This window comes from Crocodylus porosus, unplaced genomic scaffold (assembly GCF_001723895.1).
Source record: "Crocodylus porosus isolate Cpor-Errol unplaced genomic scaffold, CroPor_comp1, whole genome shotgun sequence".
NCBI lineage: Eukaryota > Metazoa > Chordata > Crocodylia > Crocodylidae > Crocodylus > Crocodylus porosus.
In genome coordinates this window covers 105,676,918-105,703,348 of record NW_017728906.1, presented here as the reverse complement: position 1 = coordinate 105,703,348, position 26,431 = coordinate 105,676,918, and the positions used below count along the sequence as shown (strand labels likewise).

The window sequence follows — 26,431 nt, the reverse complement described above, 5'->3', positions numbered from 1 at the left end:
CTATACCTGGAAAATGATAACAAATGTATACATTTTCCATATGTAGAATCTAATTATTGGGGGGGTGTCTTGTATTCAAGTAAATATGGTAAGTACCTTTACAAAGAGAAAATACTTGGTACTAGTGGAGAAAAGTGTCTAACGGAGAAAAAGGTTTAATAAGAACTAGTATTTAGCATTGAAGCCAGAAAAATTAAAATTGTACCTACATTCTAACCTTTTTTACAATTCTGGTCATTTAACTGTTGAACTACCAAAGGAAATGGTGGATTTTCTTCTCTTGGTGTCTGGACAGCCTTCTAGAAGATATGCTTTAATCAAACAAATTATTAGACTTAATGTAAGGTGAAATACATCTGCTTATGTTATACCAGTGATCAGACTAGATCATCTAATAGTATTGTCTGGTCTTAATCTCTTTGAATCTATTTGTCCACAAACCACTAAAGGTGAACATATCAATTGACCTACTTTTTTCCCTGGTTTTCCTTTCCTTAATGAATTGCATGCAAATTGTTGTATGTTAAATGTTTCAGTTAATAAAAGAACCATATGTTTTTTTTCTACTGTGCAGTGGTTTGTCATAGAATTTTTTTGTTTGGTTTACCAAACAAACAAGAAAAACCACAGCTTCCTTTTTCTTAAGGGTGCAGTGCTTTGAAGAGGACAACACTTTGACCTTTTTTTGGCAGAGCAGAAAGCATTTATGTTAAAGACTACCTGTTAAAATACAAATATAAGAAACTTGTGAGTGCCACAACCTTGTAACATGCAAAGGGTCATTTGCTCCTGGACGGGTTTAATCTTAAATTTATGCTGGAAAACGCTGTTATTTTTTATGTTCAAACTTCAAAAACTAAATCTGAATACATAAATTCAGCTTAAAATCCAAAATATGTCATACTTCTTACTCTTAGTGAAGTGAATTTTTCTAAAAAGTTATTGCACAGAGACTTTGCTTTTTTTAAAAGTTGTAAGGGCCTGACTATTCATAGGTTTTTGGGAATAGCCTTTTAACAATTAAATGGATCTGACATTAAACCTATACCTATACCTTGATCACTGAATATTAATATAAAGTAACTGAATTTCTATGTCTCTGTTCAGCTCTTGTTTTTAAAATGGTAGTTTGTGTGACCTAGCTGGAAAGGAAGTTCTTCAGAAATACTTGACATTAAAGTGTGCATATGACTCCAAACCTAACTGAATCACAAGATATTTATATATAATTCCACTCATCAAAGGCTTTTTGGAAATATGCAAATAGGTAAACTTTTCCTCAGATTAGACTTAGTGAAAATGTCATAAGACAGACTGCGGTATTAATAGACGGTGTCTGTTACCATGCTAATAAATCACAGGGGACATAAGTTGACGCTAAAAACCAAATAGAACAACAGATATGGAAGTGGTTAGAGGAATTTAAAATGTGTGCATTTAAACAACTTTTTTCAGTTGCATACATTCTTCTGCCCATTTAAGCTTTTGAATAACTTCGAAGTTGCTTAACTGTGGTCTCATTGCTTTGAAGAAAATTCTTCCTTTACTTGTTATAACTACTAAGCAGTGTATTGCGGGCTTGAAAGTGATATTACGTACCTCTTTCACCAGCCCTCCACTTGCCTGGAGTTTCCCCTACTATATACTTTACTGTCTTTATAAAGATTCCTCTGATAGGCTGTGGTCTAAAAAGGTCTAAAAGGAAAATATGGTAAAACTTTCATCAGGACAGTTCTTGCCAGTCTTGCTTGTTGACTCTACATCTTCTGGAACAAACAAGAATTAAGATACCAGAGGTGCAGGTACTCCTATTTCTCTGCTCTTTGAACCTGATGTGCATGATTCTGTTTGTGGTTAACACCAATACTTTTAATCACACTCTAGGATTTGTCACATGTTCATTTTCATGTAGATTTTCCTGTCCTCGCTTGGTTTGTTTTTTTGTTTTGTGGCTAATAAAAATGTTGTGCTTTTATCCACTGACCTGATTTAAGAATGTTCAGTTTTAAGGCAGTAACTTTTTTTTTACAAAATATGGATGTGCACTCATTATAGTACCTACCAGATATTCTGGAGAGTCATGGGAAATGTCAAACCTATGTCCTTGGTTTGTAGCCATAGACTAGTCTCCAGTTGACATGGACAAGTTTCTGGCGGAGGTTTACAGTCTCCTGTTAAAGCTTTTTTATTTGAGATGGGAGAAATATTTTAGATAGAACATAGAAGCTCCCCACTCAATTCACAGCTATTGTTTTTCTTTGGAACCAAATCAAAACCTTTTTTGGTTAAAGGAAAGTTCAGATGAAGACAGTTCTACTATACCGGTAAGGAAACTATGCTATGTAGCTCCTGTATTCGCCTCCTAGTTTACTCCCTACCTCTTTTCTCTTTTCCATTTCCTGCAAAATATTGTAAAAAAGTCACAAATGGCTGGATTAGACATGTCATTTTTAATTTAGGGTTCTTGTACATATGGTATATATAGATATTATATACATAACATAGCCACTCTGAACCTTTCATTACAAGTGATTATTATAATTAATGGGAACTTTTCCCAACCAGAACAGCAGTACATTTTCATTGATTCACTCAAGGAATTGGTTTGAATAAGAAGTAACTTGGTTTGAGTTGATTTATATACTTTCTCCTGGTTTATTTGCATCAATACATCTCTACATTTTCTTGCAGCTGTTAGTGAAATTCTAATAGATATTTAAAGGTTACCTGAATATGGAGTGGTTCTTTTTCTTTAGTGGTGGTGTTTTATTTCTTTTACATGAGCACTGCTATTGTCATATTTACAGTTTTCTCTTTACTTGTGCTTTTTTCTCACGGCATTCTTATGGCTAATTGCTTGTGGAATGAAAAACTATTTGTTTCACCAGAAATAGAGGGTTTTATTTTTCATTCATTCAGATTTTGCCTATAGTTAAGTCACTCTGTTTAATGATATTTGATTTGACTCCGAAGCAAAGAAACTAGAAATGTATCTAAACTACAAATAATGTAACTGAAATACTTTTAAAAATCATAGCTGTCAAAGAAATCCCTTGCTGTTTCCTTGATTCTCTCCCAAAGACTCTGGTTGTATATGCCAGAGGAAGTTTGTGTTAAGAAATGAGGGAGTAACTTCTATTTGATAGCCAGTTAAAAATGTTTTGTTTTTATTTCCCTCTTAATACTTTTTTTCAGATTTCTGGGATCTGCTACAACAGTAGTGTGTTAAAAGTTCATCGAGTAATTTGTATACCCAGTTGGGTAGCAAAGGTATTTTCTTGGACTCTTGAACCAATTTTCTCAACTGCGGAACCATCCAGTGAGATTCGAGTAGGAATGGGAGCAACAGTAGACATCCAGAGACAGCAGACAATGGAATTACTGGATCGTCAGATAATGCTGTCTCAGTTTGCACAGATGAGGCGGCAAAGACAACAGCAGGTATAGATAAATGATCTGTCATAAGGAGTATAACTATTGAGTAATGGCTATTATGCCTTTATTGCTTAATCATAATTTCTTGTCCCCGTGTATTAAATAAAGTATAGTTATTGCAGGTATTTAGTGTTTCTCTGTTGGAATTATATGATTACATTCTCATAGACTGCTTTAACAGTAGTGATCATGGACATCAGGCTTTTTATGTTTAAAACATTTTACAAGATATGAACTAAACCACCTGTAAGTAGATGAGGTGAGGAGGTGTTTTATTTTTTTTTACTACCATCAGACCAAGGCTGAGAAGTTAAATGATTTACCAAGGTGCAGGATCAGTGATAGAACCACAGTTTAACTCAGCTTAATTTTAAATTTGGGATGTCCTAATGTCTAGTAGGCATTTTTCCCTCTTTTTTTTTTAACAGAGGTTTCCTTATAAAAGTGCAAAAACCTTTCTTTCTCTTTCTTACATATAGAGGCCAACCACAATGCTTTTTTGTTACTGCTTTTCATTTTTGTATATTTGATTTTCCTTTTGATTAGACCACTAGAGCCTCTTTTATTTTTCTGTTGTGATGGAATGGACAGGTGCAGGTGTGAGCATACTTGGCATTGTAAGACAGTAAAATAAATGAAGTGATCTCTATTTGTTTGTTTTTTAAACTGTAGATCAGTGGTTCTCAGCCTTTTTAGGCTCAAGGCATCTGTTGAAAAATGCGAGCTCTTAGCTTTCACTCCTTTTTTGACTGAAGAAAAATAATAGAACAATTCTTCTATAGCAAAGAACTCAGAAAGACCACAGTACACCAGAATGTTTTTGATACTATCGATTCTTATTCCAGATCTCAAGGTTTATCTTGTGAATTATGTCTAGGGGCTCCTATACACATGCAGGGAGGCAGCTCCAACACACTGTAATTGCAGTGTGTCAGAGCAGATTTGATTAATCATGTCTGCTGGAGTGTGATAATCGCTGTGCTCCAACAGACTCCAGTGTTACGTGTATCAGCGTCTCTGCACTGAAAAATGGCAATGCGGAACTTTAAAGTGAAGATATGACAGCACAAGCTTCTGTGTGGTCTTGCAATTTAAGTATGTACCAGTGGACCCTACTGGTATTATCTTTATGACAACATAGTCCTGTTCACCTTTAATTTGCTTCCCTTAAAAATTATTAAATAGTTCATCATTGTGCAGCTTCGGGAGTGAAAATGTGCCTTCTCTCTGCTTTTCTACCAGTCATTGTAACCTACTTCTGTTGTAAAAACTAAACTGGAAACTTAAGTACCCCAAATATAGCTGTTGAATTGGAAGTGGCTGTTAGGCTGCAAACTGCTGTGGGCAGCTAGGCTTGTGAAGGAAGAATAAAAGACCTAAATACTCCAGAATGCTTTAAAAATTTCAAAATAATAGGAGAAAAAAAGGTTAACTTTCCCCTCTTCTCTCAGATAAAAACTGATGTTTTTATTTTTTATCTTCCCTGAGTATCCTCTTCCTAAGAACAATTTTCTGTAATCAAAGGATGTATGGATTACATCAGATTGAATGCATTGATCAAATTAGATTACCATAAGGTGAAATCAAATTACTAGAACAGGTTTTACTTTGGTGGGGACTTATGTATTTGGAGCAGTAAACTGAGTCCGCAGTAGGATTTGAGTTCAAATCATCAGCAGTGTTACAAAGTAATACTTTTTGAATGATTAGATAAATAGTATTGTAGCTATTTATAGCATTGTATAATTCAGTGCATGCCAAAAATAGATTCTGAAAAGGTTTAAAATAATAAAAGAGCCCTACGTTACTAGTATCAAGCTCCAGTACTACTCACATTACCATGTTATTGGAGCACTTTATTTAATTGAAGGCATTAAGGCATTGAGCTTAACACCTCACAATACAGGTGAAACATAAACCAGTATGCAAAAGACTGCACTCGCTGCCTTATTACCAGGGATCCTGGTTTTCTCTGTTTAAAAGTCCCATCTTCTCTTATAAAACCCAACATTCTCTGATTTCAAAATCCGCTTTTTTCCACGGTTAACGTGAAATGTCACTATATTTGTAGGTATCAGTTGAACACAATGTTTTATTGATATACTTACAATTTTAATGCACTTGGAAGCCTACCAGTGCTCGATCATTATAATAAACATAAATTCTAAATACCACTATATTTTGGCTTTTGATTTTGGTGTTTTTTTAATCATGGAAAATCAGAGCTGCCCCTATCTCCTTTGCTCACCAGGACATGGCTCCATCTGCAGCTGTCTCCCCACCTCCCCCCTTGCATTGTGGCACTTAGCAGCCCATATATGCTGGTGCCCTGCCCCTACCCGTGCCATTGCCCCTCATTCCCAAGCCACAGTCCCCTGACCCTATCAGTGCCCCTCCTCCATGATCTACAGCCCCTGGCATTGCCACTGCTCCTCACTCCTAACCCACAGCCCTGCTAGTGCTCCCTCATTCCCAACCTGCTGCCCCCCCCCATCCCTGGCCATAGAACCCCAGTCTGTGAAGAAGGGGGTGGGTGTGTGGGGAAGGAGGGGGTGGGCACAGGCAACACATCGAGGACCATGTGCCCCTCCCCAATTTCTGTACCCATAACAGGGTGTGGGGCTGCAACTGGGCTGGACCAGCTCCAAGCAAGAGCCACCTCTGCAACCCAGTGGGCAGGACCTGGCATGGGAGGACCATGCTTCCATGGCTGCTAAGGTAAGGTGTGGTGGCAGCACAGAGATGTACCCCCCGCTGCTGCAGGGTGGGTAGGGGGTGCCTTGGCGGCTATGCCAGTGCTGTGCTCCCTCCCATGTGAGGTCCTGCCCCCTGGGCTCTGGAGGTGGCTCCTGATCAGAGCTGGTCTGGCCAGGATTCAGCCCAGCACCCCACTATAGGGGTGCAGAAATCTCGGGGGGACATGTGATCCCCACCCCCACTCTACATGCATGGCCTGTGCCCTCCCCACTTCCCTGCTGCATCACCTGTGTCCCCCCCCACATTGCCTGTGCCCTCCCCCGTCTGTGTTTGCTCCCCCCCCCCCCATAGACTTACCTGGAGGGAACTGCAGGAGTTGCTCTCTACTGCACTGCCTGGCTGCCATGTGCGCTTATGCATGTGGCACCCCCTGTGTCCTGCTGTGTCCTAGGCCCAAGCAGTGCTTTTAAGCTGGAACTCTGCCAGCCTGCAAGAGGAAATGCATAGTTTCCCATGTTTTTCTCCTTGAAGCAGAAAATCCATGTTGTTCTGTGGCAAACAAAAAACCTGGATGCCTGCTTATTACTGACTTATGAATGCATAGCAAGGGAGTGAAAAGAAGGTAATGGAATTAATCTACAAAAACTTCAGAAAAGAAAGTAAATTTTGAAGAGGTCTGTGCCTATTGCACCATAGACATTCCATGTGCCAGCCTGACTGTCCTAACAAATATGCTAGAGAGATGGCGTAAATAATTTATTTTCTTCCTGATCCTGCCTACCCAACTGTTAGAGGTGGGTGCACAGCATTCTGTGTTTTCTGCTTCTTTCCGAGTGCATGAAATAGAGGGAAAATGAACCAATGTAATAAGATTAAGGAAGTTTTCTTATGCACCCTGTATTCCTTTTACCATCTGAGCAGGCAGCTCTATGATTTAGCCATTAAGCAGTCACCAATTTTGATAGTCACTTTCCTAGCAGAGCTACCCTTCAGTCTCTATAAGCAATTCATAAGATTAGGAACCTGACAAGTTGGGAGACAGCCAACACAAGATGACTGCAAATTAGATGGGAAAAGAGCTTCAAGGAGAAGATTTAAGAGGGAACTCAACTTTCAAGTCTTTTTTCTTTCAGTATGACATATCTCAAATGATAATAACCTAAAGGCAAAGAGAAAATTTACCACAGCAAATATAGCAAACAGGGTAATAAAGTGAGAATAAAGACTAAGGAATAATCACTTGAAGGCCACAATTAAATAGTCTGAAGAAAAATATAAGAGAAAAGGGAGACCAAAACATTGGAAACTAGACTGGAGGAACTATAAAGGGAGAACATCATAGCAGAAGGGACTGGAAAAAAGTCTGGCAAAATACTTGTATTATGCCAATGTACTGGAATGGAAAGGATTTTCTTAAATCTTTATACTATTTTCCTGTACTCTTCAGTGGCTTCTTTGATCATGTTTCCCAAAGTAGGATTTTCTTGTAGCATTTTTCCATAGAAACAATTATTTTCACTGGCCAGTCATTCCATGAAAACATCCATTTCCCTTGCCTTTCTCTAGCTTGTCAGGCCTCAAATCAGATTACCATGGGGTGAAATGAAATTACTAGAAGAGGCTTTACATTGGTGGGGACTTACATATTTGGAGCAGTAAACTGGATCCATAGTAGGATTTGAGCTCAAATCATCAGTGGGGTTACAAAGTAATACTTTTGAATTATTAGATAAACAGTGATTGATTCTATCTGAATAATGAAGGCTTGGTTCATACTTTGGTCGTTTGAAATGGGTTTTTCTCTTGTGTTGTTATTTCTCTTGGATACTGTGGGGTGATTAGATGATGATTAGTTTTGTCTTGGTTTCTAGTTACTATGGATACAGTATTTAATATCTGTGCTGATTGCTAGGCACTTATTTCCTCTGTGAGTACAGTGCAGCAACTTCTGTTTGTGTTTTTGTCCCTTGGTAATACCAGCCATTGGTGAAATTATGTAATGCATGAAAAATGCGTTTGCTTTCTTTCCTTCCCAGCACCATGAGGATATTATGAAGTATTGGTGTTTTATTCTCTGCATAATTTCTGAAAGCAGACTTAAGCCCCACAGAAGCAAATATCTTGTCCACATTCTGGCTTCCCTTATGCCCACTTCAGGCATCATACATGTGTCTCATGCCCTTGCCAGATTCTTCCAGGTGCACTTGCTTTGCTTATTTTTAAACTTCCTCATTTTCTCCTTCACAATTCTACCCTGTTATATCTCACTAATGGACAGCATTTTCCCATATGATTTTTTTTCTCTTCTAATACCACTTTCTTTCTATAAAGACCTTTACTACTCCAAGGTTGCTAAATATAAAAGTTGTGGGTATACCACTGAGATTGGCATGCCTGGCCTGTTATGTGCTTGATTCTAACAGTCATCATTTTAATCAAAATGTGAAAACATTAGATTAGCTAGGAGGCATTTTTCACCTGTTTATTCAAATAGGCAGAAGTCAGACTGGACAGCAATTTCCCATGAGGCACAATCTTAAAAGCTTTGTTCAAAACTTAATAAATTAAGTCCATTGCATTGCCCTTATCCAAGTAGACTGCCACTTTATTGTATTAAATTTGACTGACACAGAATCTTCCTTGAATCAAACCACATTGTATGTTTCCCATTTTCTGTTCGCTACCATATCTTCGATTATTCTTTCCTTCGGCATTTGTAGACATTGGGTTTCAAGTTTAAATGTTTACAGCAGGAGTTGTTCCACATACTCCTGCTCATGAATTTGTGTAAAAGCATTCCCAATTAGTAAATAACAGGTGTTATACCCATATCCATCCTCCCATATTATATCCTTATGACTGAAGCTATGCAAATTGCAATTAATGCAAACCCTTTTAAAATCATTTGTATCTTCTCTGTTACTCTCATAACATTAACAGTTTAAAATATATGCCCTTTAGGATTCAGATATAAGGAATCTATTTCCAACCACCTGATAAACATGCTGCTGGCACATTTTTTCAATTCAAACTTAATCTGTTTCTTGTTTTCTTGGTGTGATCTCTCTTTTGGACAGTCTGTGAGTTGTGTGGCTTCTAGGTATGGCTTTTCTTTCTCAAATTGCAGTACATCTACTGAAATGATTAACTTTGTCTGGACAACGATCAGTTGCTGCTTTTGTCATCCTCTTTCCACACTCCACTCCAGGAAGTTGTCTCCAAGGTCTCCCGATTTGTCACCCTGACCCTTGATTGTCCCTATTAGTGATTTGGCTTTTCCATTTGAGTCTCTTCTGGTCCTGAAATATAATGTCTTTTCTGGTTCTTAGCTTACAGCAGACTAACTAGGTGTGTATATATCAGTTCTTGAGAGTTCACCTGCCTCTCTGATGACTTTTCTTGAGTTGTTCATGACTCATCTTTCCTCTTTTTCCCTATCATATTCTCAGAAAAAGAAAATAACACCAATTTTGTTCTTGCTTGTCATTTTGTGATATTTGCTTTTATTACCAGTGGCACTTAATGGAAGTTCACCATTGTCATTGTTCTGCAGCATTTCCACTTGCCTACCTGAAACTTTAACCCTTGTCAGTCTTATCAGGTACCCTCCAATTGAGGCTTGAGATTACTCAATGAGATTAGCATTGGAATGTTTTTGTAGACATGATAATACAGGAATGTGCAAAGCAGCAAGTGATGCTTTATGCCAGGGGTTGGCAAGATAAGGTCTGTGTAGCCATTGGAAATGACCTGCACAGCCACAGGCTGGGAGGGCAGTGCAAATGCAGCTCTTAGCTGGAAATTGCTGTGCTGGGACCAGAGACCTAGAAGCTGCTACTGCTTGCACTGCAGGCAGGGGCTGGGAGAAGCAGCAGCAGTGTTGGGCAGCTCCCACCTGTGTGGCTTTGGGGGAGACACAGGGAAAGCCCCAACTGCTGATGCACCACCAAAGCCCACCTGCATCAGTCCAGAGCTGGATTGTTCTGGCCTGCAGCTTGAAAACATTGCCCAAAAGCTTGTTTAGCATTTCTTCCTCATTTACAAATAGATGCCATAAAAGATATTTCCCAAAAAACCCTTGCTTCTTGCATATGGCAGACTGATGATTAATATGTTTTTGTGCACAGTGTTGACATTATCTGTATTTTTCCATTTGCTCCTACTTACATATTTTGTTACTTTTCTGAAAAATGTCAGAATTTGATATACCAATATTTAGAAGCTAAAAACGCCATGTACACAAGCTTCATGAAAGTTTCTGTAGGCAGTTCTGACAGGGCATCACAGTTCCAATCTAAAACGCCCTTGTCATTCTACTCATATCTCTCTCTTGAGCAGAGACTGCCAATCACGTAAGATCATATATTGGCTCTGTGATATTAAAAAAAGAGCACTAAGTATAAGATAACAAAGCTTGCTACTGTTTGTGGCTTGAAAGGAAAATTTATTCCTGAGCTGCAAATCTAATACGGTCTTTTGCTGCATCATTTACAGGTTCTATGTATGCTCAAGGCAATCATCGTACACATTTAATGTCTTTCCAATTTCTTTGTAGTGTTACAGGAATTGTATTTTCTTCAGATCATAATGATTATTTTAGAACCTGGATTTCTCATTTCTTCTTGACCTCTGCTAACTTTTGTTGAAAGAACAAGTTTCATTTACAAGAGAATGGAAACAAGCTACCAACCACCAACTTACAACAACATGACATTAGCCAAAATCCTGAATGTTTTACAGTCGGTATTCAGATTACTAGACAATGCCAAGACAGTTCTTAAAGTGTCATTAAAAGATTTTTATGTCCCAGGACCCAGGCAAGGACCTCTGCAGCATTTGCTATTGTGAAACCCCAAAATACAGCTGCCATATTTACCTTTATGGCATAGCAAAAGTAAATGGCTCAGCCCAAGATAAATTCTGAATCATTCTTCTCCAGCAAAATTCAGAGGGTAGTGATGAACATCAGCTCCTTCTCTCGAAAGAATCTTACCTGGAGGGTCCTGCAAGGGATTCAAAAGCATATCTCTTCAATATCTGCACAAGACCACTGGGAGAGACGGTGAGATGCCATGGATTCAGCTACCATCAGCCTACCAGTGACTTTTAACTGTATCTACCACTACCATTGCTAAGATATCAGAAATAAATTCTTGGATGAAGAACAGTTGACACATTTGAATCCAGGCAAAATTGTAGTGGTGCTGACAGGAAAGGGAAATGTTTTGAAGAATTAATTGAAATGTTACTTTCCCCTTTCGTTGAAGGCATGCAACCTACAGTTGTCAATTTGGTGCAAAATCTCGAGCATTAAGCATTACAACTGCAGGAAAGGCTCACACTTGAGCTGATGATTTAGCATAACTTACACTCAGAGTTGCATCTGCACCTACTTTATAAGTCCTGTTGCAAATACTTCATCCATTGAAATGTACATAATATATTTGCACCATTTATACTGAAACACAAGCCTTATCACTGCATGCATCCCATGTCTCCTTTGCATTTCACACAATGACATCCTTCTAGGAAGCTGACTGCATGCTACTTGTACAGCCCCATGGTCAGAAAGGCATGTGTGTTAGTCATCCAGAAATACTCCTTGCAGTCTTCTTCCTTTTGTGTGTCTGTCTGCATCACATTTGACCGTTTGGTTACACATGCTTATTTATTGTACTTTGCAAGATCTTTCATCGTACGTGTGCCTTCGAGCAATGGGCATTACAGCAAGTGTTGCATAGTCTGAGACTCTGTGCTGCACTCGCAGATGGCTGAACCAGTGATATAGTCCCACTTTTTCAGTAGTTCCTTGGAATGTTTGACTCCATTATGTAGGTGGTTGAGACATTGCCACCTTTGCCATGGTTTGTCAGCCCCTACTGATAAGGGCTTGGCTGCTGGAATGTCCAATTTTTCACTGTCAGGTAGTTAGCCTCTTGTTCCACATCTGTGGTCATTTCTCTCTGGGTCTGGTATCAAAATGTTGGATGCTGGTGAGAAAGCTCTTAAGTGACTTCGTATATTTGTGTGCTACGGAATGGTTGTACAGTGGGTGTCTCGCTTGTTCAGTTTGTCCGAATCATTCTGTCCTGCTGGCCACTGCTCTTCTGATGTCAGGCAGAGTGATGCCAGCCAGCAGGTACATACTGTTTAAGCTGGTAGGCTTCAGACATCCTGTGATGCATTGGCAGCTATCATTCAGAATGGGGTCAAGGTGCTTAGCATATGTGGATCTTTGCTATACAGGGCATGCATACTGAACAGAGAAGCTGAGGAGCTACTTCCCCGTTTTGAGTTGGTGAGCTTATAGAACGGTGTTACAAGTGCTCACCTTTGCTTTTGTCTTCATGAGGGTTTGATAGAAGGTGACTCTGGTTTGGGACAGTGGGATGGTGGGGTCCCAAACTATGTAATGTTAAGCTAGTAGTTAGTCTCATGGTTTTTCAGATAGAAGGCACATACTTGTGTTTTCTCTGGATTGGCACATAATTGGTTTTCAGTATAGTACAAGGTTGGGCCAATTAGTGCCTCTTAGGGATTTTTTGACTTGGTCAAAGTCAGTGTTTTGAGCTGTTATGTACAGGTTATCTGCATAGATTAAATGTTTTGTTTCCAAATTGATGGTTGGTCATTCATATAGCTGCAAATACTTATATAACTTATAATGGCAGGGTAAATGCACTTCCATGGACGAGACCGTTAATCTGTTGCCTCCATCTCCTTTGCTTGCCATCTAGTTTCACAGAAAAATGTCTGTTTTCTAGCAGGGCTCGTGTCAGCTATGTAAGGTGATTTTTGTCATTTCTGGGGTCTTGTGGAGGAGTCGTGGTTGTGGTTAGCTGTAGCATAAGCGGCTCTTAGGTTGACAAACACAGCTTCAGTGATTTGGCCACTTTCAAAACCATCCTCAATATGTTGAGTTAGGGTGAACAGCTGGCTCATTGTGGATTTTCCAGAGCAAAAGCTGCCCCATTCAAGGATTAGGTGTTTATGCACATCTGGGACAGGCCAGTTCAGTGTCAGTCATTTTTACAATTTGTACATGTAGCACAGCAGAGAGATATCCATCTGACTCAAAGAGCTTCAGTCCTCTTTCCTTGGCTTTAGAAGTGTCACTACCTGAGCATGTTGCCATATCTTCAGATGTTTTTGACTGGCTGTGCATGAGTTTTATAGGCACTCTTAAGTCTAGGGTCCAAATTGCTTCATTTGTTTGGTATGTTGTCAAGGCTGGCTGCTTCCAGTGTATTAATACCAGCATTCAGCTCCGTCATTGAGAAGGGGCTTGTAAAACCCCAGTCTTTGGGATGCTTGTACTTTTCCAGTCTGAGGTTGTTTTTCTGTTTGTTTGTTTGTTACTGGTTTTGAGGTTTTTTCCATTGAGAAGCATCCAGTGAGCAATTTAGTTAGTGATGACATTATGATATGATCAGCCTTTCATGGGTCATTGCTTAGTTTACATGTCCATGACGTCTTACTAATATGCATCATATCAGTTGACTCAGAGTCTGTCAAGATTTCCTATGTTCTTCTGTGATGGCTAACATGAGCTCCTGTCCTATAGTGATTGTGTTTTTAGAAAAAGGTCACCTGTAGTCTTCATATAAGCTTGTGGTTTGTGGAATGAGACCTGGGATGTAAATCTTGCAGCAGCCCCCAAGGTTCTTCCTTGCAAGTTTCTGTACAGCTTTTATGAATTGGTCATAGTGCTCAGACAATGCTTTGATGGTTTTGACTGTGGCATCAAGGTATTCTGAAAAACCTTTCCAGTTTGCCTTTTTAAGGTTGAAACGTCAGTGACATGGCACTGTTTAGGTGTTACTGCGGCTTTGATCTGAATGCCAATTTATCAATGATGGGAGTGTGGGATGGGGTCTAATACCATTTTATTACTTAGCCCAGTGGTGGTGTTGCTGATGAATATAAGGTTTGGGTTATATCCTCATTTCCAGTGGCCACTGTTGAATGATTTAGGTAACTGGAAGTCAAGAATCAAACTTAGTCGGTAGGCATCTGAGCCAGCTTCTACTGCTTCACCAATGATCACCTGTGGTTTATTCTGAATAATCCCTGATGTATCTATAAAAGTGAAACTTATGTTAAATTATTCTATAGGCTAAAGTAATTGTGATTCCACTGAGTTGGACAGTCAGGATTTCAACTCCTTGCAGTTCTAAGCAATGATTACTTATTTTGAGATTTGGAGTATGGTTGCCATGGATCAGTTATGGGAACTTTTCCTTGGCACAGCCCAAATGTCTTAGGTCAGTAGAATGGGGACCAGAAATTGAGGCATATTGTCACGGATACAACCCAAGCATGGGAGGAGTCAAGGGTCAGGAGATAAGTGTCAACAATACCAGAAATCCAGAAGCCAAAGCAAAGGGTCATAATACCAAGGGTCCTGACACACATCCAACCCATGCCCCCTATGGGATATGGTGAGAGTAGAAGTGGGGGCACATGTTGCCAGCTTAACCAACTTGATGCCATTCATTGGTAGTTCAGATTCAGGAGAACTAGCAGGAACTAATGGGATAGCACTCTTGCTGACATGGGAAGATTAGTTTGGCTCCACAATTTCTGCATAAAGAAGCAAATCTTCATGAACCTATACAAGCAGCTAGTCCTGGCTCTTCAGCAGAGGTGAACTGTGAAGAAAGAGCCTATAATGCTTCAGAGTAGATGGCCGTCACAGTCTGGAAGCTCACAACCTTGGATTGCTGTAGGTCTGTGACTAACTAGTTTGGTGTTGAAAAGGCATCTGTGGGGGTTATTGTCGTGGAGATTTGTAATACCATAGTGAGGAATTTCATCTTGTGTTGTCCTCTTCAAGGACATACTTGAAATTAGAACTGGATTCCAGAGAATGTGTTCTTTACACTGTGGTGGGAACATCAATAGCATACATGCTCATAATCTGCCCTCACAGAGCCAGTGAGTATATTTAATTTCAATGGATTCTACTAATTGAAGGGATTGGTGGCCTTGGCAAAGGTTTTTGAGATGATCAGGGATTTACTTCTTGGCCAGGTCTGGCCTTATTTTCCCAAAATGACATTGCCAATAAGATATCATGCTTACCTGCACAGGGGACGCTGCCTTGCCAACTCTATCATAACTTATAAACTGTACTGTTATAACTTTGGGGCACACTTAACTTTTAACTGTACTTTAAGCAACTGCAGAATGATAGTTGAGTCTATGTTTGGGAAGTTAGCAGTGAGGTAGCACTGTATTCAAGACCACTTGGGTGGCCTGGGCTCCAACAGCTAGCAGTTACCCCAGCAAACTTTACAGGTCCCGACTCAATAGAAGTTAGAGAAATTAGAGATACATGTGCCTGTATCTGTAGAACTGTTTTTTTGGTGATGAACTTAAGGTGCAAAGCTTGTGCTTCTTTTGTTGGTTAGGGTTCTAGTCTTCTTTGGATATTTGCATGTACTGCTGCAAATTCACCCACACCTTGTATTAAATCATGAGTAGTATTTCCCACTACAGCTGTCAGTTGAAAACTTGTCATACTGCAGTTCTCACACCCTGCCCTGAGTCACTTGTTTCTTTACTAAGAACCTAGCTACTATATTGCTCAGTGCCAGTCATTTCTGGCTACCTGCCAAGGTCCCAGGTGACATAGAGTCTGTGTGTTTGTGTTTCAGTTAATCTTTTCCGGCTGTGATTGTGAACCTCCTGCTGGTTTGTGGACTCTGTTCTTTCTCTTTGTTTTTCGTGTTTCTGGTGATAGGCCAAAACAGTAGCTGACTTGCAGCAACCTGCTATAGATGAGTGTTGTACGTTAAGATGCTATGAAATTTCTCATTCTGGTGTTTTGGAGGAGAAAGAGGTTTTTCCTTCTGCAGCTCTCTTCCCACCTTAGGTCATTGGACTGCTGGCCACTTAAGCACTGCTTCATTCCTGATAGGAGGGACCCTGGTTTATAACGTAGCACACTGATACTCAGCCTGTGGGCTCAATCTGGTTCACAAGGCCATGTCATCTGGCCCATGGGGCTCCTTGCAGGTCTGGACATTTGTCAACACGGGAGCAGTGGCAATTAATTGCTTCAGCTCCCTTGCTGCCAAGTTTCTAGATCAGCTGGGAGCCCTGTGGGCTGGATCACACATGGGGTCCAGCTGCGCCTGGATCCAGTATGCAGTCAGGGCAGCACACAGGGCTGGACTATACAACACGTAGAGTTGGACCAGCATGTGGGACCGGTCCATGCCAGTGCATCGGATCACACCCACCAACTGACTCCGTGTCAGCTCTGTAAGCTACACAGACTCTGAAGGATGTTTTGCAGTAGTCTTTGACAGAAACATTAGGTTGCATTCCAGGCATTTGGAAAAGAACCTCCAAGTATGCAGCTCAGTTTTTCAGAAACTTCATGACTCCATCCATATCTCTTGATGGAAAGGCATTATTAGGTATCAAGGTGGAAGTTGTTGCCATGCATTGCTAGCACATCTTGTAGACCGGTGGGGGCCAAACTTTTTTGACAGGTGCACCATAAATTAACTCCACACCCTCCTTGAGTCTCACTCTGTTCCCCTTCCCCTGCCGCTGTCTGCTTCTTTTCTCTCTGCCATTGTGCTGCCTGCCCCCCTACCTTCTCTGGTATGTGCCACATGCAGAGGCTGCCTGCGTCAGTTGTGTCATGCATGCCACAGATTGGCCGTTTTTGTGGTAGACCATCTAGAGTTTCTGTTGAGAGAAGAAATAACGTTCATTACTCAGGAGGAGTGGCAAAAGGTCAAAGAAAGTATTAAGTAGTTGCTGGCGATCCTCCAGGCCCAAAGGGTAACAGTCCCTGAGAGAAGCAAGGGTGGGGGGGTAGGAGTGCTCAGAAACCCCCATGGCTCAGCAAGGGCATTCAGCAATGCCTGAGGACTAAAAGGGGGGTGTACAACCAGTGGAAGGGAGGGGCTGTCACCAAGGAGGAGTACTCCATCTCGGCCCATGAGTGTAGGAGAGCTATTGGGAAGGCCAAGGCAGAGATGGAACTCAGGCTAGTGTCCAGGATTAAGGACAACAAAAAGTCCTTTTTCAAGTACATTGGGAGCAAGAAGAGGGCACCAGGCAATGTAGGTTCCCTGCAAGACTCAAATGGTAACCTTGTGGCTACGCTAGATGAGAAAGCCGAGCTTTTTAACAGTTTCTTTGCCTCTCTTTTCTTGAACAGGGACCAAGACATCCCTCCTGCCAGAGGTAGGGACAATCTCGGGGATAGCTCTGTCAGGCCATGGGTCAGCGCAGATGTAGTTAGGGATCTTTTGGAAGGGCTGGACATTTTTAAATCTGCAGGTCCAGATGCCCTCCACCCAAGGGTGTTGAGGGAGCTGGCAGGGGTCATCGCGGAGCCCTTGGCCTGGCTGTATGAGCATTCGTGGTCATCTGGCCAGGTGCCGGAGGATTGGAAACTAGCTAATGTGGTCCCCATTTTTAAGAAAGGGAGGAAGGGGGACCCAAGTAACTATAGGCCTGTAAGCCTCACCTCAGTCCTCAGGAAGATGTTGGAGAAAATCATCAAGGAGTAGATCTGTGGGGGGCCAGCAGGAGAGAACATGCTCAGGGGCAACCAGCATGGTTCATCAAAGGCAGGTCCTGCCTGACCAACTTGATTGCCTTTTATGACCATGTAACTAAATCCTTAGATGATGGTGTTGCCATGGACGTCGTCTTTCTAGACTTTAAGAAGGCCTTTGACACTGTCTCACACCCCATTCTCATTAATAAATTACGTGACTGTGGCATTGATGCCTACACAGTTGGATGGGTAAAGAACTGGCTGATGAGGCACACCCAGACAGCAGTGGACAGATCATACTCAGCCTGGCAAGATGTGAGCAGTGGGGTCCCCCTGGACTCAGTCCTCGGGCCTGCACTGTTTGACATCTTCATCAGTGACTTGGACAAGGGGGTTGAAAGCACAGTGTCCAAGTTTGCTGAAGACATTAAGATGTGGGGCGAGGTGGGCACACGTGAAGGAAGAGAGAGGCTGCAACTAGATTTAGACAGACTACAAAAGTGGGCAGATGAGACTAGGATGGGATTCAACATAGATAAATGCACGGTGCTGCACCTTGGGAGAAGGAATCCACAGCATACATACAGGCTGGGGAGTTCCCTTGGAAGCACAGAGGCAGAACGGGATCTTGGAGTCATTATTGATTCCAAGATGAACATGAGCCGCCAATGCCAGACCGCAGCCAGTAAGGCCAGCCATACCTTGTCATGCATCCAAAGGTGCATCTCAAGGTGGTCTGGAGAGGTGATGCTTCCCCTCTATGCGACATTAGTCAGGCTGCAGTTGGAGTACTGCATCCAGTACTGGGCGCCGCACTTTAAAAGGGAAGCGGCCAGCCTGGAGAGAGTTCAGAGGAGGGCCACCCATTTGGTGAGAAGGCAGCAGGACAGGCCCTATGAGGAGAGACTGAGGGACCTGAACCTGTTCAGCCTCAGCAAGAGGAGGCTGAGGGGGGACCTGGTGGCTGCCTACAAACTCATCAGGGGACATCATCAGCAAATAAGAAGAGCCCTATTCTCCCCAGCACCACCTGGGGTGACGAGAAACAGTGGTAATAAGCTGATGGAGAATAGGTTTAGGTTAGAGATCAGAAGGCAATATTTTACGGTTAGGATGGCTGGAATCGGGAACCAGCTTCCTAGGGAGGTGGTCCTCGCTCCTACCTTGGGTAAATTAAAAAAGAAATTAGATAATCACCTGTCTGGGGTCTTGTGACCCAGCATTCATTCCTGTCTGTAGCAAGGGGTCAGGCTAGATGATCTGTTCAGGTCCCTCCTGACCCTAGCTACTATGAAACAGATTTGCTGCTTTTTACCCCCAACACCTCACCCCCTGCCCTTCCTCATAACTTTGTTTTGTACAGCAAGCCATGCCATCTGTCTCTGAGGGGTCATTTCCCCCACCTTCCTCCCACACCTCCATAGACCAATCAAAGAGGTGGCTCTTAGAATGAGGGTCTGACTGGACAGGCAGGAGGTGGGAGAAGAAAATCTTGAAAGTTCTTCTATAAACTGGCTGAAGCTCCCTGGAGATGGAGCTCTACAAGGGAAAAGACTTTGTGTTTGTGAGGGTTGCCACTGTGATGGGCCTGAGCAAGATTCAAAATAACCTGTGGAGTTCAGACTGCTCTCACCTTGGGTGATTAAGTAGATGTTACCAAATGAAGCAGATAAGATGAGTCAAGATGTGTCCCAGCACAATTTATCCACTTCATTTGGTGAAAAAGACATTGCCTGCTGTCCCACATGTTAAAGCTGTAGGACAGTGGATGGCATGTTTTCCACTTGCAGAAACATAACCTGGGGGAATCTCTGAGGTGCATCTCAGTAAGCAAGAAAAGCAGGCTTTAGTGTGGAAATGGGAATTCCCGGGGCACACAGGATTGGACCCCATAAGCCCTGGGAGTGCTGCCTGGGTTCCCCAATTTGGGATTTCCCAGACACACGTCTACACTCCAGTGCAGTCCTGGGGGTTGGAGCAGATGAATGGGAATTCCAGGTTCTATAGGATTGGGCCCCTAAAGCCCTGGGAGTCCCTGCCGAGGGCAGGTGTAGACTGCCAGAACTCTCCCACCTTAAAGTAAACATACCAGTCTCAAAATAACAGCACAAAATCATACCACCTATTTCACAGAAAATTTATACAAATGCCTACAAATGTTTGACATTTTTAGTGAGACAAGGGGCATGGATTTATTTTTAATTGGCCTTTGTACCACCATAAAAAAATGTATAGTAGCCCAAAGGCAACATCTGTTTACACTCTATGCAGGTCCCCACTGACTACAGCTCAAAGACTGAGAAACTGGTACTGTGCTTTTCATGGGTTTTTTTCTTACAGTCCCATGGTGCTCAATAGGGAACACTGGCTTGTCGAGTGCTGGGGGGAAAAAAGGATCCTTGGCGCGGAGCATGGGATGGTGGAATGCAGTTTTTTTTAAAACCACTCCCTGTTGTTCCTGGTTTTGTGCAGCTAAGTGGTTCTCATAGCTTAGGGGGTCCAGAAGATTACAAAAATGCTTGTGGGTCATTTCTGTGGTTTCATTTCTCCCTGCTGTGACTGAAATCTGCGTCACACTTGTGGGAGGCGAGAGGGACACTCAGACACTGCGTTTTGAGGTGCCTGAGAACATGTGGCGCATCTGAGGTTTGAAAGAACTGACTTTCTCTTCCTTACTTTTCTGTGGGTGGGTGAGGTTTTGGGTTTTTTTTTTAATCTCTTCTTTCTGTTTGTGGGTCGGGGTGGGGAAGTACTGCTAACAAAATGTCTTGGGAAGGATTTGTTTGTTGTAATAATCAGAGAAGACTGCACTGGAAAAAAAAATTAGGGTCAACTGCACAACATGTAGTGAGGGTTCCCAGATCAAAAAACTTCTTGGATATTTTCTAGGGAATGATACAAACTTCATTAGGGTTTTATTTTGCCTTGTGGGGGCTAGAGGGTTGGGAGTGACTGTCTGAAGACAGGGAAGGGGGCAAGGATTTAACAAGAACTGATTCCTTAGGCTAAGCACAGACAGTCAAAATACCCAAGGCTGATTTGATTAAATCTTTGCAGATTAGTTGAAACTGCACAGATTGGCCGATAAGCAACTAAACACATTCACTTTTGCTTCTGGAAATGCAGCAACGTGACTGCAGTGGCTCTGGCCAGAAGCCAGAGGGTGCTAGAGCACACCTCCCTCCTTGACTGGAGCAGGCAGCTTGGGCCAAGGCTAGCCCTCCCACCTGGGGAGGGGTGTTTGTGGAGGAGGTGTAAAGCATCTTTGGATGCTGGGGGGCTGTGAATTAACTTGAATATGGAGGGGTTCTCAGATAGAAGTTCAGTAAACTGATTTAATCTGAAGCAGTTAAGTGTGTGGGGCAAGGAGTAGCATATCCTGTGGAAAGACTACCTTCCCTTTCTGTTTACCCTTTCAGGGGGAGGTAGCAAACTGGCCCTCAGGGATTTGCAGAAGTACAGGCAGTAGGTGGGGAAATAAATAATCTACTGCCATGCTTCTGTCTGTCATGTGGAAATTGTGGTAGTGCTGGAAAAATGTTGTGTCTGGTCTAAGATAGTAGGTTTTCACCTCTTGATTTTCTTGCTTCAGGGGAAAGGAGGATTTGTTTAGGGGGTTAAATAAAGAGGTTACACAATGTAAGGTAGCAGTTTCATAGCTGGAACTCTGGCATTCCTGAAGTCGCTGCAGTATGGTGGTAGGTGCTGCCCCTTGCCTCCTCCCACTTCTCCACTGTCCCCTGTGAGGAAGTGTGGTAATCCAAAGCAGAACGGGCTTGGTGCAGTGGGAAAATCCCATTTCCAGCACCACAACTCAGCCTTGCAGTGACATAGCTGCTGTTAGACTCTCTGAAATTCCTTGCCACCACCCACACACACAAATACTCTTTACCCTTTCCTTGCATGTTAGTTATGGGGCCTGATGATGGGTGCTGGTGTCCTCTAGGGCAAGTTCCTGCAACAGTTTCAAAGAACCTTGAGCATGACCAACTCCTTATCATAACCCTGAATGGGCTGCTGAGATGTCCCTAGACACAGTGCCCATCCAGCTCTCTGTCCCACTGACATTTCTCAGTGTTTGAGGGAACAAGGACCACTGGGATCACTGCAGGTAGACTTGTGTAATGGTGCACTGACAGGGCATAGATCCATTTTGTGCATGCTACAGGTGGTAGGTCAGACCAAGCACAAGCTCAACCACAAGCACGTTCAAGCTCTGCTCTGTGTGGGCTTTAGGATAAAGCTCAGTTGGAGAGCATAGTATAGCGTACAGACAGTCACAAGTCTGGATTAATAGATTTCTAGACATTAGGGCTGAAAGGGACCTTGTGAGATCACCTAGTCCAGCCCCCTGCCCAAAGGGCAGAAAGTCAGCTGGGGTCAGATGACCCCATTAAGATAATCATCCACACTCAACTTGAACATGTCCAGAGTAGGTGGTTGCACCACTTCTGGGGGAGTCTATTCCAGACTCTAGAGATTTGGACGGTAAAGACATTTTTCCTTATATCCAGTCTAAAATGGTTTTCCAGTAATTTGTGACCGTTGAACCTTGTTTTCCCTAGGGGATCCCTGGTGAACAGATGTTCTCCCAGATCCTGATGCACACCCCTGATATAGTTACAGGCTGTCATGATGTTCCCCCTGAGCCAAGCCTACGCTTTTCCAAGCTGAACAGTCCCATGCTTCTAAGTTTCTTGAAGGCCCTCTTGGCCCTCTTCCAGTCTTCGGGAACCTCTCCTGAGCACTACGAGTTCTCAGATATCTGGACAAATGGTCAAGCTATGATGTCAGCCAACTCTTTTAGCACTCTGGGGTGCGTTCCATCTGGGCCTGCTTTGCTAAACTATATAATGTACAGTCATGTAGCCTCAGAGTCTTCCACTTATGACACCTCACCAAACTTGGTTCAGCCTCAGTTCCCAGCTGTCTTCCATCTCCAGACTGGTAAGAAAGATTGTCCTTTCCTCTAAGTCACAGTGATCCACACATCTGTCACCTCCACATAGGATTATTGAAACTCGCTGCATTTGAATGTAAAATATTAAAATGATGGATGGGCTCTGACTGGTACAGAAGGTTTGGTCCCCTTCCATTGGCTGCCACATATTTTCTGAGGCTAGTTTGAGGCAGTGGTCTTAAGTTCAAAGTAGTTAATGGATTAAACACCAGCTACATCAAAGACTGGATTTTGATTTATGCAAAATCAAATCAAATGCAAGTCACAGAGCTCATCATGAACCAAATGAGAACTGGGTATAAATAGTCTGTCAGAAGAATCTGTCTGTTGACCAAATTCATAGGACAAATCTAAAGTCTGACCCTTGTTGGAACATGCTGGAATGCATTCCTTGTTAGAAAAACTTTTCTACCATAAGGATGACTCTTCTGTTCTAACTTCTACCAAAAGCAAAATGGTTAAAATACAATAAATAAAAATAAAAACCGAACTCTTTGTTCTCAGAATTTTGGCTCTGCAGAAGGAGAAATGCTAGAGACTTCATTAATTACAGGGAACCTCACTATTATTATTAGTCTTAAATAGAAGGTGCAAAGATAGTGATGGGTGGAATTATAAAATTCTAAAATATAGCTAATGCCACAAATTTTTCATCCACCTTAAAGCACAGTATAGTAAAACTGTAACTGCAAAGCATATGTGGTCTCTTCCCCCAACTCTTGGTTGCCCCCTTCATAATATGTGTATGTGCATGTGAACATACACACATTTTTGTTTCTTTTCTTAGTGGGAATACTAAAATTGGCATTCAAAATGTCTATGGAATTGTATCAGTGCGGAAAATAAAATGAGATGTCATTGCTGTCAGAATGTTAGATAAGTTACTTCTTTGAAAGAGGACCTTCACATAAAACAAATGAGACAATCCAAAGATGTAAGCTCGCTCCAAGCAACACAGTATTTACTATGTGTAGTCAGTTAGTATGGGGTGATATTCATGTTTTTAAAAAATGCAACGCAGAGCTGTTTCCTTTTTTCTATCTTTTTTTCTGTGTGGTTATTGCTTTAGAAAAGGTGCACAGGACAGATATTAGGAGGTGTTTCCTGTTTGTGCAAACTGATGGTGAGCTGGCGTTAAGCCATGCACATAAGATAGTATCATCAAGTATTTAAGAGCTCACCAGCTTTCAATCTGTGTTGAATTTTATAAAGGTTTTTCTTTGCTGTACCTAAGAAATGAATAGAAACAAGTGGCATATACTTAGTTACTTTAAGCTGACAATTATTAATTGCCCAAAATATAATTCTTAATCTTCCAGACTCTGAGTATAAAGCATTTTTAAGAACAGATTGTTACAGATGCATAAATAGGGAACTAAGAAAGCTGACTTCCCCTTAAGAGACTAGCAACACTGGATGATTTGGGAGGGTAGGTAGCAGGTTATGAAATCAGAATTGTTTACGTGTTTTATGTAAAGGCTTCCTATTATGCATATCTCTGTCTGAATCTATTAAAAAAAAATACATGTCTCTTGTATGTAGCATGAGAAGATGTGCATTTGAAGCATTCTGAGTTCTGGAGCGCTTCAAATTCAGCATGGTTCAATCTGCCTCCCCACTCCCTCTGCTTCCAGGTGCTTCAGAATAGTCATAAAGGCAAGCAAGAGCATGGTTCTCCATCAAGGGGGCTGGAGACCAGGAATCCCTGCATGCCTCTTGGTCTCTGTTCTCCAACGGTTCCAAAGACCAGGAGAGCACTTATTGGTTGAATGCTCTGTGCACCCTGCCCCCACCTCTGGTCCCCTTTGAGAGTGTGGCTAGGGAGCAGAGCACTGCGGAATGCCAGAGGACTGCTGGAGCTTGCAGACATTTCAGGAAATTATTCAAAATTAAATGCTCCAAAAATGTTCCTTTTTTTTTTTTAGGGTCATTTTTTTAAGTGCTGTGCAAATCTGCACCATTGCTGACTGGAGCATTTCCAAAGCACTTAGAGTCTTTCAACAACACATCTATCCATGGCCTAAGTGATATATTTGGAAATTATCTGCCAGTACTTTGTTCAGTATACTCTTCCTTCTAGGCCTTTCCTCTTGGCGAAGGGCTGATCCTCTTCCCACTAACTGCCATTTCTCATCATGGTTCTCTACTACTAGTGCTGGAGGAATTGTTTCCTGACCATACTAAACATTAGGGGTGCCAGCCCTGTTTTTCACCTTCATGGCTAAGTACAAATGGTCAAAAAGCCCAAGGCTGAATCGATTAAATTTTCACAGGTTAGTGTAAGCTGTGTAGATTGAACTGATAAGCAAGTGAACAAGTATTCATTTCTGATTCTGGAAATCCGGCCACATGCCTGTAGTGGCCCAGGCCAGATGCCAGGAAGTGCTAGAGCATGCCTCCCTGCTCAGTTGGAGCAGACAGCTTAGGCCAAAGCTAACCTGCCCACCCTGTGAGGGGTGATTTGTGGAGGAGGTACAAAATATCCTGGGATGCTGGGGGACTGCGAGTTCACTTGAATCTGGAGGGGATTTGGGACAGAAGTTTAATAAACCAGTTTAACCTAAATCAGTTAAGTGTGATATACTACATCCATCCAGGTTTGTCTTAAACTGGTTTCACCTATTTTGTAAATGGCTTATGTGCACTGAACTTCTGTTGAGGTACAGATTTGAACTGGTTTCTGATCACTTATATCAGTTTATGTGTAATTTCTGTCCCTAGTCTAATAGATGCCTATCACGGAGTGGGGCACAGGAGCGGCCGTGATCCCACTAGCGCCCCCTGCCGTGCCCAATTAGGGCGATCCAGCACCCTCTTTTCTCATCTGCCACGTCTTGTTGGTATATAGTTCTATAAGGGAGGCTACCACTTATCACCCTGGACACTGTCCTATGCTTGTACCCTGTTCCGTATGGGGTGACCTGGTGCACCCCCAGCCCTATAGGCTATGCGTGCCTCCTACCTCCCCTTTAGCATGCCCCAAGCCTCACTGCTCTTCCGGACGTTATCAGGTCCTTTTCCTTTTCCGCATCCTGCCCGGCGCCCCCCCCCCCGGGCTCCCCCCCCCCCCCCCCCCGGGCTTGTCACGCCACCAGGGCCCCCCTTTTGTCTGGCGCCCCCGGGCTTACTGATCGTACTCTTGCCAGTTGGGCTTAGGCGGCTTGAGCCTTACCTGGCCCCTTTGACCCTTCGGGGTCCCCACTACTGTGGAGCCCCTCTGGGACCCTTTCTAGTCCTCACCCCTGCTGGGGTTTCTATCAATTCCCAATGAGGCTCAGGCGGCCTAAGCCTTACCTGGCCCCTTTGGCCCTTTGGAGTCCCCACCACTGCGGAGCCCCTCAGGGACCCTTTTCAGTCCTACCCCCCGGTTGGGGCTCAGGCGGCCATGGCCATGCCTTGCCCCCTGGAACACCGTCAGGGTCTTTTGCCTTACTGGGGCTTCTCCGCGTATCGCCCCACAGGGCCAGGGTCAACACCGTGCCCCACCGGAACGAACAGCTGTGCCCACCTGGCACTGCTCACTGTGCCCCACTGGGCACCAGGAACCCCCAGATTACTGGGGAGCTCCTGTGAGCCCTCCTTGCACCCCTACAGCCTCACCCAGTTCTCCAGTATAACAGTAACTAGACAGAACCCTAAGCCAAACGGCTGAAACACAACAATAAGCCTCCTGGCTATAACATAAGGTCTAAGCCCACCTAGCTGTCTTGCAAAGGCCTCCCATAGATTCATAGATTCATAGATGCTAGGGTCGGAAGGGACCTCAATAGATCATCAAGTCCGACCCCCTGCATAAGCAGGAAAGAGTGCTG

The 26,431-nt window shown here is 42.7% G+C and overlaps 1 protein-coding gene across 1 annotated transcript in view; it reads left to right on the top strand.

Annotated features, from left to right (window-relative positions):
• The window catches only part of UBAC2 (UBA domain containing 2), a 144,006-nt gene that overhangs the window by 99,941 nt on the left and 17,634 nt on the right, over positions 1-26,431 (top strand). The window contains exon 7 of the mRNA XM_019528490.1: positions 3,196-3,441. Within this exon, the coding sequence (XP_019384035.1) occupies positions 3,196-3,441 (246 nt within the window). The remainder of the gene's footprint in view (positions 1-3,195; positions 3,442-26,431) is intronic.